The sequence below is a fragment of the Rhinolophus ferrumequinum genome, chromosome 5 (assembly GCF_004115265.2).
Source record: "Rhinolophus ferrumequinum isolate MPI-CBG mRhiFer1 chromosome 5, mRhiFer1_v1.p, whole genome shotgun sequence".
Lineage (NCBI taxonomy): Eukaryota > Metazoa > Chordata > Mammalia > Chiroptera > Rhinolophidae > Rhinolophus > Rhinolophus ferrumequinum.
Window position 1 is genome coordinate 60969388 of NC_046288.1, and position 16266 is coordinate 60985653.

The 16266-nt window shown below is 37.9% G+C and overlaps 1 protein-coding gene across 3 annotated transcripts in view; it reads left to right on the plus strand.

The window, feature by feature from the left end:
* Positions 1–16217, plus strand: part of RFC1 (replication factor C subunit 1) — a 65057-nt gene extending 48840 nt beyond the window's left edge. Inside the window, exons 14-25 of one of the 3 annotated variants that reach the window (XM_033105740.1) lie at positions 606–718; positions 1654–1768; positions 3070–3161; positions 3378–3515; positions 3657–3752; positions 3876–3974; positions 5245–5399; positions 5526–5643; positions 7262–7407; positions 10121–10334; positions 12435–12626; positions 13649–16217. In XM_033105740.1, coding sequence (XP_032961631.1) covers positions 606–718; positions 1654–1768; positions 3070–3161; positions 3378–3515; positions 3657–3752; positions 3876–3974; positions 5245–5399; positions 5526–5643; positions 7262–7407; positions 10121–10334; positions 12435–12626; positions 13649–13732 — 1562 coding nt within the window. In that variant the 3' untranslated portion in view covers positions 13733–16217. The remainder of the gene's footprint in view (positions 1–605; positions 719–1653; positions 1769–3069; positions 3162–3377; positions 3516–3656; positions 3753–3875; positions 3975–5244; positions 5400–5525; positions 5644–7261; positions 7408–10120; positions 10335–12434; positions 12627–13648) is intronic. The other 2 variants (XM_033105738.1, XM_033105739.1) reach the window with 2 other exon arrangements.
* The last annotated feature ends 49 nt before the right edge of the window (positions 16218–16266 follow it).

Here is a 16266-nt window from a genome sequence, read left to right on the forward strand (position 1 = left end):
AGTTGCAGGCGGTGCTGCCCACCATCCCTTGCGGGACTCGAGGAATTGAACTGGCAACCTTGTGGTTGAGAGCCCACTGGCCCATGTAGGAATCGAACCGGCAGCCTTTGGCGTTAGGTAAAGCAGGGAGCTCTAACCGCCTGAGCCACCGGGCCGGCCCATTGTTAACATTTCTTGAGGCAAGGCAGACCCTGTGCTCAGCTCACTCATCCTTACAACACCCCTCCCAGGCACATTATTTATTGTTACCCTCATTTTACGAAGGCGGCAACAGGCCACAGGGATTAAATCACTTCTGAAGCTCTGCCAGCTGGTGAGTGCTGGAGTTCGGATTGGAGCCCAGATAGTCTGCTCATGACCTGTGTTTTTGTAGGAGAGGAAGTCATAAAATTGTTTCAAATCCGTTTTAAAGTTAATAAGTTTTAGGGTTTTTTGGGGGTGGGGTGTGGAGATGATACAGGAAACTATTATTTGTGCTTTGTAGAAAATATTCTGCAAATTTAGAATTAAACTGGAGGGCTGCTGTCAATGCTAAGTTTATGCCAGTTATGCTGAATTTCTGTTCGGTAATACAGGCTAACACTCTGGAACTTCTTTCTTCCTAGCAGCAAAGTTTGGTAAATTTGCCGGCAAAGATGATGGCTCTAGTTTTAAAGCAGCATTGCTCTCAGGCCCTCCAGGTGTTGGCAAAACAACCACAGCCTCTCTGGTTTGTCAGGTGGGTGTTCTGCTGTAGCACAGTTGGAAAGCTAACATAGGAGTAGGCATGTGTAAGAGGTGTGTGTGTGTGTGTGTGTGTGCGCGCGCGCGCGCGCCACATATATATTTTAACCTGTTGCGTATATTCTGTTCTGAAATCAAACCTTTAGAATTTGCTTTAGTGTGGGGGGTATTTGTCATTTTCATTCTTTTTTTAATATTTATAATCATAATTGTATAATGTTTGCCTGTGTACTAGGCAATGTACTAAGCCCTTGGGAGCATTATTTTATAGATAATACAGTCTTATTAATAGTCCTATTTTAGGCATGTATCTTATATATACTTGTGAGAATTGTGTGTGCTGAATATATGCACTGTTACCATCCATTGACACTTTTCTCCCTTTATTATTGTCATTACTTTTGGGGGAAATTCAATGAAGGCATTTTATAATGCCTTATGATTGATATAATGATCAATTTGGGGAAATAGAATAACTGAGTTTTTCACGATTTGAGAGGAAGATTGTATATTGGGATAGTTTGACAAAGAATCATTTAACTTTATTATTTATCTTGAAAAGTCAAGAATTCTATATCTGATGCTGAAGTCTTGGGATCTGTTTAATTCTGCTTAGGATTTTAAGAACCAAACTTAGGAAATTTGCTTGTTCCAGGTTAGTGATTTATTGGCTGAGTTTTAAGACCAACCTTGTGTATGTTTATGTGTGCATGGTATGTATGTCTATGATAGTTTCAAAGTCTCTTAATTATTGTGAGGCATATTATAGTTAATCTCATTGTCTGTTACTATCCTACTTTGATCTTTTTACCCATGGTTCCTTACATGATTTTTCTACCCTTTTTCTTCCTTAACTCTCTTGTTTGTTTTTTTGGGGGGAGGGGAGGCAGTTAATAATTTGATATTAACGGTTTACAATATTTCGATTAGGAATTGGGATATAGCTACGTGGAACTGAATGCAAGTGATACGCGGAGTAAGAACAGTTTGAAGGAGATGATTGCCGAGTCACTCAATAATACCAGCATCAAAGGCTTCTGTTCAAGTATGTGGCTTTTTGAACTGTTTTCTTTGGTTATGTAAGAAAAACAAGTTCATTTCAATGTTCAGTAACCAGTATTAACACTACTATGTGCCAGGCACTCTGCTAAATCCTGGGACTAATGAGAGAAAAAGAAAAGCCTCTGATGTCACTCTTATAGGACAATAGTTACCTTTCTTTTAAGGTCGTAGAGGTTTCTGAGAATGTGATTTAAAAATGCATACATGGGCATATTTATGTATTTTGCATACGATTTTCACAAGTTCACAAGCGAATCCTGTGAAGAGGGAAAGAAAATAACTGACATACAGTGTGCATAGTGAGGTCATAAATGCCTGTATATGAAGAAGTGATTCTATCTGGGGCAGTGAGGAAAGCTACCAGTAAAAGGCGACATTTGTTTGAAGGGCCTTGAAGAATGAGGAGGAGAGTGGTTTGTAGGTGGAAGAGATTGTTTCAGGCAAGAGTACTAGGGAAAGAGAAAAGACATTGTGAAAGGACCACTGTGTTTCAGGTTGCATCTAGTGTGGTCTGGTATGGCCAGAGTTTGTGGGGACAATAAGATGTCCAAATTACGACTAAACAGTGTTCCTTTGGAACCTATGTTATATTGCATAGTCACTTGAATTTTTGGTACTTTCTACAGTAGAAAATCATTGTTAAAAGGAAGTTACTCTGGAAACACCACTCTTACACCTGGCTTGGGGGAGTGTAAATTGGTACAACTCTGGAAGCAATCTGGCAGTATTTCTCAAAGTTAAATTACACTTATCTTTTCACTCAGAAATTCGAGTTCCTGGGTTAATTGTTAAACTTGTATATATGCAAAATGTCATACATGTGGAGATTCATTTAGTGTGATTTATAAGAGCAAAAGATGGAAAGCATCTTCACATGTTAATAGAGATTAAGTAAATGATGATACATGTGTAAAATGGAACATGAAACACCTTAAAAAATGAGGTGTTCTATATCTATAGATAAGGAACAGATCACAAAAATATATTAAATGACCAAACCAAGGTGTTTTATGCACACGTTTTTAATGTATATACTTCTCTGAAAAGATACAGAAGAGTCTGTTTATACTGTTTGCCTCTGGAGAAGGAAACTGGGTACCCTACGTGGCAAGGGTAGAAGGGAGAATTTTTTTCTCACTGCATCCTTTCATACCTTTTGAATTTTGTTCCATGGACCTATATTATCAGTTTAAAGCATGTTATATAATTTTTTATAAAGCAGCAGTGTGTGAACAACTGTTATTTTGTTTGTGTCCCATCTCATTGCTTCTCAACATGGGTCAGGTGAAGAAGCCCGTTCAGTAAGCACGAAACATGCCCTCATCATGGATGAAGTAGATGGCATGGCAGGCAGTGAGGACAGGGGAGGAATTCAGGTAATGAAAGCATTGTATTTTGCAGTTATACTGTTGATTTTTAATTGTTTTGTTTTTAAATGTAAAGAACTAATTATCATGCTGGCATATTTATGGCAATTAAGGCATGTTGCTGAGGTTTTTAAAACCTAAAATGCATACATTGTGTGGGTTTTTTTGTTTTGTTTTTTGTTTGTTTGTTTTTTAATATTTTTGTGTCGCAAATTTGCCTTTCAGGAATTAATTGGCCTGATAAAACATACGAAAATTCCCATTATTTGTATGTGCAATGATAGAAATCACCCCAAGATCCGCTCTTTGGTTCATTACTGTTTTGATCTTCGTTTTCAAAGACCTCGGGTTGAACAGATTAAGGTATGATGATTGGAATTTTTTTCTGCACCACACTATCCTATTTATGTAAGGGTCATTTTTAAAAGTACCTGATAAATATTTTTAGAATAGCTGGTAAGTTAAAAAAAAAATTCATTGAAAATTCTCCTTTGTCAATTTTAGGGTGCTATGCTCTCTATTGCATTTAAAGAGGGTTTAAAGATTCCCCCTCCAGCTATGAATGAAATCATTTTGGGAGCCAATCAAGATATCAGACAGGTAAATTATATATATATTATGTGACAATTGATGATTCTTTTGAATTAATGCCTTCGACCTTTTGGGGAGGAGGAGTGGCAGTATTTTCCTATCTTGACAGTGTCTTATTTGTAATTCTTTTAGGTTTTACACAATCTGAGTATGTGGTGTGCCCGAAGTAAGGCACTAACCTATGACCAGGCCAAGGCTGATTCTCATAGAGCCAAAAAGGATATCAAACTGGTAAAATAAATTTCCATTTCTTAGTTAATTCTTGTTCTGTAGTTCTCTGACACATGTAGAACCTATGGATATTTGTAACAAGAGATATAGACAGCTGCTAAAAGTGTTTCTAATTCAAATGAATTTTTCACCAAGGACTGTCAGTGTACATTGTAAATTTTGAGAAGTTTTAAATTATACATGCCTCACTACATGGACTCTGGCTTTTCCAGAGTCCTTATGTGTGGATTTCATTCAGGTTTTGGAACTGTTCAGCACAATGTTTTAAATGATTTATATTTTAATAACCTCTCTGAAGCTAGAGGTCTTATCAGTTTATCTCTGTTCTGTTTCACCTAGTCACTGGTCAGAATTTATTACAATTAGAGCAATGATCAAGCTGATTTTTTATCCCTCCTTTTTTTAAATTAATAAACTTTTTAAGAGCAATTTTAAGTTCACAGCAAAACTGAGCAGAAGGTACAGAGATTCCCATATTCCCCGTCGCCACGCACATACAACCTCCTCCGCTGTCAACATCCTCGCCAGAGTGGGACGTTTGTTAAACTTGATGAACCTACATTAACCATCAGTATCGCCCAAAGTCCATAGTTTACATTAGGGCCCACTCTTGGTGGTGTACGTTTTGTGGGTTTTGACGTATGTATACTGACATGCATCTACTACCATTGTAGCATACAGAATAGTTTCACTGCCCTGAAAATCCTCTGTGCTCTGCCTATCCATCCCTCCCTTCCCCTAACTCCTGGCCACCACTAATCTTTTTACTGTCTCTGTAGTTTTACCTTTTCGGAATGTTATATAGTTGGAATGATAACAGTATGTAGTCTTTTCACACTGGCTTCTTTTACTTAGTAATACGTATTTAAGATTCCCCCACGTCTTTTCATGGCTGATAGCTCATTTCTTTTTAGTGCTGAATAATATTGCATTGTCTAGATATATCACAGTTTATTTACCCATTCACCTACTGAAGTGTTGGCACTTACGGATAGAACTGTTATAAACATCTATGTGCAGGTTTTTTGTGTGATGAAAGTTTCAAATTCATTGGGGTCAATATCAAGGAGCACAACTACTGGTTAGTGCAGGAAGAGTATTTTCAGTTTTGTAAGAAACTGCCCAGCTGTCTTCCAAAGTGACTGTGTCGTTTTATATTTCCACCAGCAGTGACTGAGGGTTCTTGTTGGTCCACATCTTGGCCAGCATTGGGTGTTATCAATGTTTGTGTATTGGGCCTTCTACTAGGTGTGTCACTCTTTCTTTTTAGGGCCCATTTGATGTTGCTCGGAAAGTGTTTGTAGCCGGAGAAGAGACAGCTCACATGTCACTTGTGGACAAGTCAGATCTCTTTTTTCATGATTATTCAATAGCACCCCTCTTTGTCCAGGAGAACTACTTACATGTGAAGCCTGTAGCTGCAGGGTGAGTGTCCAGAGCTCTTGAGGGGTAGAATTAGTACCCTCCCAGCACTGTGAAGGCCAGATAATTGGCGGGGAGGGGCGTGCAGTATGGACAGTGGTGTCATGCAGACTGATTTTTATCCTGCAGAGGGGACATGAAAAAGCACTTGATGCTTTTAAGCAGAGCGGCAGATAGCATATGTGATGGTGACCTAGTGGACCGTCAGATCCGGAGTAGGCAAAACTGGAGTCTTCTGCCCACACAGGTGAGCACAGGGCTCTCCTTAAAGTGCACGCTGCTTTAGTGAAGAGAATGAAATAGCATTTAGCTCCTGTAATGATTTGAAATACCCGAAAACTATTAATGAGTCTTATGGTAAAAAAAGTCTGTTAAAGACGAAAACACTCTGTGGTCACTGTTGTCACTTAATCTAGCCTTATTTTTCAATGGTTCAAAATGTTTTTATGTAAATGGACATACGGAAATAGGAACGTTAGATTTTGGTCTCATAACTAGGATGTGAGTCAAAAGTCTCACTTGGTCTATTATACCTTAAGAATCCACTTCTTTCTTTGTCATTCCTGGCTCTCCCAGATGGTTACTACCGTGTTTTCCCGAAAATAAGACCTATCCGGACAATCAGCTCTAATGCGTTTTTTGGAGCAAAAATTAATATAAGACTTACTTTACTATAAGACCGGGTATTATATTTCATATTATGTTATATTATGTTATGTTATATTATATTAATATAATACCAGGTCTTATATTAATTTTTGCTCCAAAAGACGCATTAGAGCTGATTGTCTGGCTAGGTCTTATTTTCGGGGCAACACGGTAAGTAGTTTCTTAAGAAAATGTAGCCAGGACAGGTCAACAGCTACTTTCTGATACATGAATTCCAGTTTTCTTTTTCCTTGGTAAAGAGGCAGCTTTATGTTTGGCACTTGACTCAAAATAGAGTTTTGCAAACGTTCAAAATTAAGAGTATTATTTGTTCTTATTTGAGTTTTGCATATTTATATAGTGTTAGGCCCCCTCTTAATTCTACCCACATACTGTTTGAAAACAAAAGACAAAGGCTCATTCTGGATATAAAGAATTCTTTCTCTTATGTTTTAAAAGTGTTCATTTTTTAACCTAATAATTGTACCTTTGAGACTTTATCTTAAATCATTTTAAACAGAAAAGGCTTAATGTACAAAAATATTCCCTAAAGCATTAGTTCCAATGGCAAAAAATTGGACAGAATCTCCATGTCCAGCAACAGAATGATGATGGTAAATCCTCTTGACTGGAACATTATGCCACCTTTAAAATTATTTATAAAGATTATCTAATATGAAAAAAATGCTATGAGAGAATATTATTAGAATAAAGCACGATATAAAATTTACATATAATTCCAGCCTTCAAAAAAAGTGAAAACCCTGGATATAGAAGATATCCAAGGATACCTTTTTTTCACTTTTCTCAAGTGTCAGTTTACTTGATTCTGCAATTAGACTTTCCATGCTCTGATCCCCCCATGCTATCAATAGCTTATAAAGACAATCAGATTCCTCTTAAACAGTCTTTTCTGTGACCTTGGCATCCACGAGGTAACTGGTATGTTGAGATCAGTTGGATGAAGAGGCTGAGGTGGCAAGATGATCTGAAGACTATACATGTTTTGGACGAAGGCGTTTACCATAATCATTTGTTTCTTGGGACAAGTGTCCCATACTCAGATCTGAGACAGAGGGAAAGGGCTTGACTGCCCTGGAATTAGGTACGTGGGACAGTGTGCTTCATTTTTCAGAGACTGCTTGGAAGCCAGTAGCTGCTAAGGAAGCAACTTTGTACTGAATTTAAATTGTGGACTGCAATTGATTTTTTTTCAGGCCATTTATGCCAGTGTTCTTCCTGGAGAGTTAATGAGGGGTAACATGACCCAGTTTCCCACTTTCCCAAGCTGGTTGGGTAAGCACTCGTCCACAGGCAAACATGACCGTATTGTTCAGGACCTAGCATTGCATATGAGTCTCAGGTAAGTGGTATGCCTCCCTTTCTGGGACTTTCCAGTGTAGTGTATTTAGCTTTTATCCAGTAAGGATAGCATGAGTCAGAAGATCTACATTTCAGTTTTTATTTTATTGCTCACTAGATAAATGATCCTGAGTAGGTTTTTAGAGCCTGAGTTTTATTATCCATAATCATTATAACACTGGTAAGTTTTAAAAACTACATAAATCTGAGGTAGTGCTATTATTATTATGACTATGTCTGTTATTAGTAGGCACAGATAACATCAGCTTCAGAATAATTTCTTCAGAAAAGGAAACTATTTAAATGAACTACTTTTTACCTGTTCTAGTAGTGAACTGACCTAGTTTGGGATGGGGATAGAGTTTAGCTATAACAGGAGGTGGACACTCGGATGATTGAAAAATCAGTGTCCTTGGAGAAGTTTAAGGAAGTTCAAAAATTGTTATGTGGTGCACTTTTGTTAAGCTTAGAAATTCAGAAGATGTGCATGCACACATATATTAAGTGAACTTTAGGAATTAGTTTTACCCATGAAGAACTACTTGAACAATCTTATTTCCCCTTCTTGTCCCTGGAGGGAATGTTAATATTTGATTCACCCTTAATTTTTGATCAAAGCAGAACTGAGTTCTTCCTTCTGTTCCTGTAAATTCCACTTCCTGTTTTGTTCCTTCTTCCTAGCCAACGGAATCTTTTATTCTTACCCTTGTATTACTTTTCTATTGCTGCTTTAACAAATTACCAAAATTTAGTGGCTTAAAACAACACTAATTTTTCCCAACTTGAGATGGGAAGATTATCCTGGACTATCCAGGTGGGCCCAATGTAATTACAAGGGGTTTTATGTAAAAAACATGAGGCAGCAGTGTTAGTCAGAGAGAAATTTGAAGATGCTACACTGCCAGCTTTGAAGATAAAAAGTCACCATGAGCTATGGGATGCAGGCGGCCTCTGGGAGCTGGAAAAGGCTGCTTTTCCCCCTGCTCTTCTCACTGGTCAAGTTGGGGACCCGTCTCTCTCGGCTCCCTTCCTGCTCCCTGCCCACTGCTTTTTAAAGGTTGTGCATCACTTTGCCCTGAGGCTGTCCGTCTTTGATGCTCCCACTGGACTTCCATGTTGTATGTCCCCTTCTCCCATTGCACCGAACATTTCGGGTGGCAGGAACTGAGGCTTACTCATCTAGCGTATAAAATTGCTCAATAAATGTTTCTTAATGAATCATGGACAGGACACTATCATCATCACGGACATCTAGAGTGAGTTTCATAAGTTTTAAAGTAAATTAAGATCTTCCTACTTAACTTTTAAACCCTGATTAAGTCACTGCATTTTTATAGGCTCCTGGTTCTCTATCTTTAAAAGTGGAATGTGATTTTACTAGTTCTTGACCTTATTTTGGTCATAGATGCCTTTGAGAATCTGAAAGCTTTGATCTCTATTCCACCCCAAAATGTATTAGTGCAGAAAATATAATTTTAGGGGAATTACAGATTTCTGAGGTTAAGAATGCTTGATTTGTGTAAATTAGATGATACCTTTAAGACTTCACACAGATTTAAAGATCTGTGATTCTACTAGAAGGTAACAGTTATGTAAGAAATTAGAACAGAATAATTTTGGAAAAGGTTTCATGATTGTCTTGGGCACCGAGGCTTACGGGCTCATCTTGTCTTTAAGTACTAGTATGCTTGCTTAATTGTGGTAGACAGATCTAGATGAAATGGGTGAATTTAAAATAGGAAAGATTTTTGAATTCTGCCTAGGTAACAAAACAATTGTGGGGCAAGGTTCTAGATTTCTGATCAGGATATCTATGTTGTTTTTGTGATTCACACATTCAGTTATCTGAAGGCTGGAGCAGGACCCATAGGTTATTTTTAAAGGGACTTTTCATTTCTTTTTCTAATTTTAAAGTGGGTTCTGAAACCAACAGCTTTTGAGGTCTCTTGTTTGAAGCACACGTATGTATAATTGCCTAATTTGAAGATGGAGGCAACTGGGTTGGAAAGATTTAGGGTGATGGGTGGCACTGGAAATACTGTTTTGTCCAGCTGTTTTGTCTTTGACAGCATTTAAGGATAAAGAAAACCAGACATTTCATGATAGCATTCTAGTTCTCAGCAGATCAGACTGTTTCTAGGTCTTTCCCTGGCCAGTGTGATTCTCCAGGAACATTCTCTACAGTTTTGATTTGGGGAAAACCCTGCTCTAGAACTGAAACTTCCAGAGTGACAATATTAGGAAATGTGAGGAAAGCATTCATATGTAATTCTGTTATGATCAGAGACCAAAAGGTGTTATAGACCATCACGTAGGAATTTGCCATGGCCCTCAAAGTAGGAAATCTCACTGCCATTTGCTGATGCTTTGAATATTTGAAACTCGGAATGAGTAATCTTGGCTATAAGTATAAGCACATAGAAACAGTGTTGTTGCCGGGGCCTTAGGAGTAGGATGGAAGCAGAACCTACATTTCTGTTTTCATTCTCTGATGTGGGTAAATAGCAAATTCCCTTTGAGCACATTGGTGTGTATCCATTACCCTGGTGGGGTAGCGCTAGGCTTTCCCTACACCTACTGTTAAATAGTAGGCATTCCATCGAGTGCTGTGAAAAGGGGATTGTACTCCATCTGATTAACTCAGTGTTATATACACTGACTTGAGCTGGCAGTTTGCCATCGATAACAGGTGTGTTTCTTTTGTTTTGTTTAAGGACTTACTCCAGCAAAAGGACTATAAATATGGATTATCTGTCACATATAAGGGATGCACTTGTACAGCCCTTGACCTCGCAAGGGGTAGAAGGAGTACAGGATGTTGTTGCTCTTATGGACGCATATTATTTGATGAAAGAAGACTTTGAGAATATCATGGAAATTAGCAGCTGGGGAGGCAAACCTAGTCCCTTCTCCAAGCTGGATCCCAAGGTAAATTGTGTAATCCACTGGTTCGCTATCACTTTTATAATTACCAGGTTTGTACTGGAAATACTTCAGAGGTGTTTTACATGCTTTTTTTTTTTCCTTCAGTGCTTTTTCCTTATAGCCTATGCTTTCCAAATACACTATTTGAGTACAATATAGTACTCAAAGTAGTACTCAATATAGTACTCAAGTCTAGAAAGATTTCTAGATTTGACTTTACAATGTGTATGTTTACCTTTCCCTTATGCTGAGTGGAAAAGTGAGACATGAAATCTGAGGACCGAATATAAATATATTACTTATAAGTAAGGGTGGGCAGATGAGCCTAGGGAAGTAAAAGCAAAGTGCTACATTAGAAAAAGAAAGTTGCTTGGCTGAGGATTTTTTATACTTAGTATAAGGATTTTTATACTTAGTATACCTAATATGTAGATTCAGTATTTATTCCAGTTGGACAATATATTATGTAATAATGTGTCCCCTACTGTCTTTATATAATGAGCATGAAAAAACTAATGTGACATAACATGAATATGTAATATCTAATACCTCACTCTGTGCCTATTTATTTGGTGCCATTTTACAAGACACATTCTCTGTGGTTTGCCTTCTCTAGAATTTTGATCTGACTCAATAGTTATGGGTAAATTCTCACAAGAGACATCCACAGTTAGAATTCATGGATTAATTCTGCAATTATTAGAAGTTCGATGCTAAGGCTTTTCAAATTTCTTAGTATATTGAAGTAACTACTTATTATTATTGTAAAGGTAATTTATGGATTTTGTGGTAAGTAAAAGCCAGCTTTAACTTGTACCTTATTGTGAGCCTTTCTTGATTTATCGAATCACTGACTAACCTTGCTTATCACTTTGTACAACTGAGGAGAGCACTGAATAGTTAAAAATCATGACCTCTAAAGTTACTTTTTTGTCTGCCTGAAGTTTCCAAATACTGATTCCTTTTGAGTCCTGTGCTCTATTATGAAAATCATGAAAAATATGGAACTTTTCCATAGGAAAAAAACAACACACACACACACAGGTGTAATAAAAAAAATAGTGAATGTTTAAATTTTAAAAACATTATTACTACAGTAAAAGACACATTGCCATTTATCCCCCTCAAAATACTCCTCCTCACTTTAAACTCACTACTCCCATTGTTCTTGCCACTTTCTGAAGCAGTTCTGGAAGTCCTCTTTTGTGAGTATCTTTAGTTGCGCTGTTGTGGCTGCATCGATGTCCTGAGTTGATTCAGAACATTTACCTTTCATGGTCATTTTGACTTTGGGGAAGAGCCAGAAGTTGCACGGTGCCAGATCTGGTGAATAGGATGGATAAAGACACACAGTAATGTTTTTGACAGAAATTGTCATATACCAGAAGTTATGTGTGACATAGAGCCTTTCCTCTGGGATCACAAAATACGGTGAATGCTACTGCCGAGTGCCATCCAACAGAAAGGCAGGGATCTTCAATACGGGAAATGGTGCATCAAACCTTAGTAAACAGTGTGTGACAAGTTTCAACTTGTTCAGTGCAGTCAGTGGGGGTGTGAGCTATGGTTGAGAGAAGGTGTGTTTTAAAGTGTGCTGTAAATCATCCTCCATCATGACAACGCTCCGTGTCATACATCGCTTCTGGTATACGGCAATTTCTGTCAAATAAAAACATTACAGTGTGTCCTTATCCATCTTATTCACTGGATCTAGCACCTTGTGACTTCTGGCTCTTCCCAGTGTCAAAATGATTCAAGACATCAAGGCAGCCACGACAGCACAACTAAAGACACTCAAGAAAGAGGACTTCCAGAACTGCTTTAGGAAGTGGCAAGAATGGTGGGATAAGTGTGTTCGAAGAGAGGCAGAGTATTTTGAGGAGGATTAATGGCAATGTGTCTTTTACTGTAATAAACTCTTTTATTTAAACATTCACCATATTGTTTGACCACACCTCATATATAAATATATGTATATATTTATACACACACATTTATATGCATAAATATTTTGCAAACAGGAGTCTTTCAAAACCTTTAGGCATACAGTGTTCAAAAGGATTATTTGGCACTTACTTTTTTTAAAACCTGTATTTCCTTTAGGTGAAAGCAGCCTTTACAAGAGCTTACAATAAGGAAGTCCACCTTACTCCATATTCACTTCAGGCAGTAAAGACATCCAGATACAGCACAGGCCCATCACTGAATTCTGAATATAACGAAGAGTTAAATGAAGATGACTCTCAATCTGATGAGAAAGATCAAGACGCTATGGAAACTGATGCTATGATCAAGGTAGTATTTTAAGCTACAGAGAGGAGAAGCTGTGATACTCCCTCCAAATTTATCTTTTCTTGTGTATAACTTGCCTTCAGAAATTATTTAGGGCCTGTTTAGCAAGAAGAGTAAGCTGTGAAAATATTTTTTTTTGTTCATCAAAGTTGAGGGTGGAGAAGGTTTAGATTTCATTTTTATAAACAGCTTCTTATAATAGAAGAGCCAAATCACAAGAAAATCAGCCATTATATGCTCTGCAATTCTTTTAATTTGCACATTGGTTTATGCTTTACCCATAGACACATTTTCACAGCATAATCAAGAAAAGCATTTTCAGTGAAACCATTTCTCCTTTCTGTTAATTTGTGTTTTGCTATAGCCATTGAATTTCCCGTAGAAGTATCTCAAAGCAAAACATCCTGTCTTTTGCTAGGACAGATTAAAATCATCTATGGTATCAGCCCACTGTTTGCCATTGGCTGAGGCAAGGAATGTAGTCTGTACCCTCCTCTATTGTGAGGGTGTCATTCTTGCCCCACCTCATTTCTGTTTTGTATATGCACGGGTAGGAACAGTGGCCTTCACCAGTGTAGCTCTTTGTATCTAGTCCTGTGTAGATATAAGAAGAGGTTGTCCCCTTCCCTCTCCTTCTCAAACTGAACGAGTTTAGACTCTAAAACTGAAAAAAACAGGAAAATTTTCATGAAACATTATTTGTAAATTATCTTTTACTTATTTTGTCTGTCCTAAATATACTTATGTTGAAAATCCAAGAAATTCCATTGATACGAAATGTATCTTAGTTCTAGATTTAAATATCTTTTTTCAGTTTTTACTGTTATCTTTTAAAGGCTACAACTAGCCCAGTTGCTTCTTGAAAGTAAACTCATTGCGGGGTAGCAGTAGTTCAAGATCTAGTGCTTGCAACCTTTCCTCTTTATTAAGTTGTAGGTAAAGATTTGATTTGTTGTGGAGAGGAACTTATTTCGTTTACTCAAACACAGTTATTAACTATATTGTGCATCTTTCCCTCCCAACAGAAAAAGACAAAATCTTCAAAGCCTTCAAAATCCGAAAAAGATAAGGAGTCCAGAAAAGGAAAAGGAAAAAGTTCAAAGAAATGAAATCATTTTTCGTACTGACAGTCACTTTCTACTCACCCTGCTGACCAATCTAGCTGGTCTTGAGAATGCTTTGTTTTTTCCAAAGGAACCATATTTTAGCCTAATGGGGCGACCGAGTGGTCCCATTATAAATAAATGGTGGTACAGCTAGAAGGATGTAACCAGTAGGCTAATGTACACCTCTTATAGAGGTTGATAGGACTGCTTGAGTCCTCCACTGTCCCCCGTCAGTCTAATCAGATGGTGCTTCAAAATGACTGTATAATCTTACCTAGAAACTAACTACATGTGGGCTTTGGAATCAAATTTTATTTAACAATAATATGCCTGAGAACGGTAGTATTAAGGCAACTTTTGTAAGCTTAACAGTTTATCCTAATGGCCTTTATAGGACCAATAACTGAGTTTTTTTTAAAGGTAGTTACTATTATGTGGTGAAATTTTGTAAATAAATCATATACAAAACAGTCACCACCTAGAACTGGGTATTCTTTGTACATTGTCAAATATCTTGCAAAATATAAATTAGGAATAAAAATGTTCTACATATATATGTACAAATTCTTCTTAAGACTCATCTTGTACAGTAAAATATTATGTTGGTATGTTACTTTCCTTATTAATTTGCGAAAGATTGGATAAAAAACATTAATTTTACTTACTAACCAGTTGTACGAAACATCACTGTGGCATTTGAAGAGTCAACTTTAATTTCCAATTTCATTACAGTTGTGAGTGCCGACCACTTCTTTGCCGTGATAGAAGTTCATGGTGAGGCCTCTTCGTTATTACCACAGGGTGTGAAAAGGATTTCCAGACATTCTTATCCTTCCAGAGTCTCAGACCAGTAGGGCCTAGGCTAGGTCAGGCTTTAGCCTCACTCTGGTTTGGGACAAAATGAACACTGGCTTTTGTTTACTTTGTCCCCGGGAGATCCGGTTCGGTCCTATGACAGATTCCACAAACTCTATTGGGACGTTAGATTGTAACTGCACTTGTAGTAGCCCTGAGGCTGTGGAACTAGCCTGGACTTTATGTGTCTAGGTGTTTTTTAATCTTGTCAGTAAATGCTCCAAGGTTTGTGTTAAAAGGAATGTAAAACCAGATACTATTCCTTACCTCTAAGGAACTGAGTCTTGTTTCGGAGGTGAGACATAAAGTTTTTAAGCATTTAAAGTGTATGTGTCATGTGAAAATGTCTTTCATGTTCACTGTGGGAACAAAGCATTGCCCTCAGCTTTTGCCTGTTGAGCCAGGTCCCTCTCTTCGTTAAAGCCCAGCTTGAACTTCTGCTTGAGTGAAAATTTCCTTAATTGAAAGACTGCCTCACCTAACCAGTGGGGTGAGCGTGAGTTTCTGGTGCATTTTCATTCCTGTTGCTTTTGGATGTGCAAGTCACGTCTGCCTACTCGCTTTCTACTCCCCAGGAAAGGGACTATACTATCCTTGCAGCCAGAACAATTGATTAGTGTCCTTTACTTGTTCATCATGATTTTAATTCTAAATGCTCTACACAACATGATTGGCATAATGTGTGTATGAGGTAAATAACGTTTCTTTTAGAATTAGAGATTGTAAATGTGCTCTTTAACATGAGGATGACAACTTGGGTCTACATGAGTCTTCTTTGAAGACCTCATGACCATGAGGTATGTGGCTGAAGTTAATGTTGGGTAGGACTTTGTGGTTCCACAGCAGTTTGGATGTGACTCTAAAGGGTCTGTATTAGGATTGAATCTTTATTGGAGCCACTACGTATTTTGTAGCATAAAACTGCATGCTTGCTTTTTTTTTGAGATCTGAATCTTGGCCATTTTGTAATGTACAACAAGCTATTTTACGTTATCCTTCATCTTGTTAAGTTTTAGCAGTTCATTAACAAGAAGTATAAATAAGTTCGGTACAGTTATGCACAGGAGTGAATGGCTAAGGCTATAACTACCCTCACAGATCACAAGTGCCTGTGGCTTCTTCCTATAGCCTTAAAACATGCCTGCAGTGAACAACAAGGGGCCTGTGGGTGGGTTTAATGATAATGCCTTGTATCTCTTTGTAAGGCCGAGGCATCGTGCACGTGGACACACATTATTAGCATTTTGGAGTCTACCCTAGGCTTGTAGGTACCTCTGTAGTGCTCAGGATGCTGGTGGCCATGCTGTAAAATCATATCTGACACGTTCCAAGTTAGGCGACACTACTCATTTCTGCTAGCTGCTCAGACTTTGGTGACATTCGCCTTGGATGGCAAGGAAGCGTATAATGTGGGAAAAGTGTGTTGCGTATGAGATGCACGTGGTATGTGTGATACCGGGAAGGAACACTCCAACCACTTGGGAAAGAGTCTGAATAATGTGTACCATCAGGGCAAGTCACATGATTCAATTTTGTGACAGGAGTTCCATAGTATGCAGTGTAATGACTCAGGACTATATAATAACTGTAAACTTATAGTGTCATTCTTTCACATATTGGATTGTAGTGATTTTTGGTGTGTTTATTGTAGGACTGATACTGCTGTTTAGCCTTGATGTATG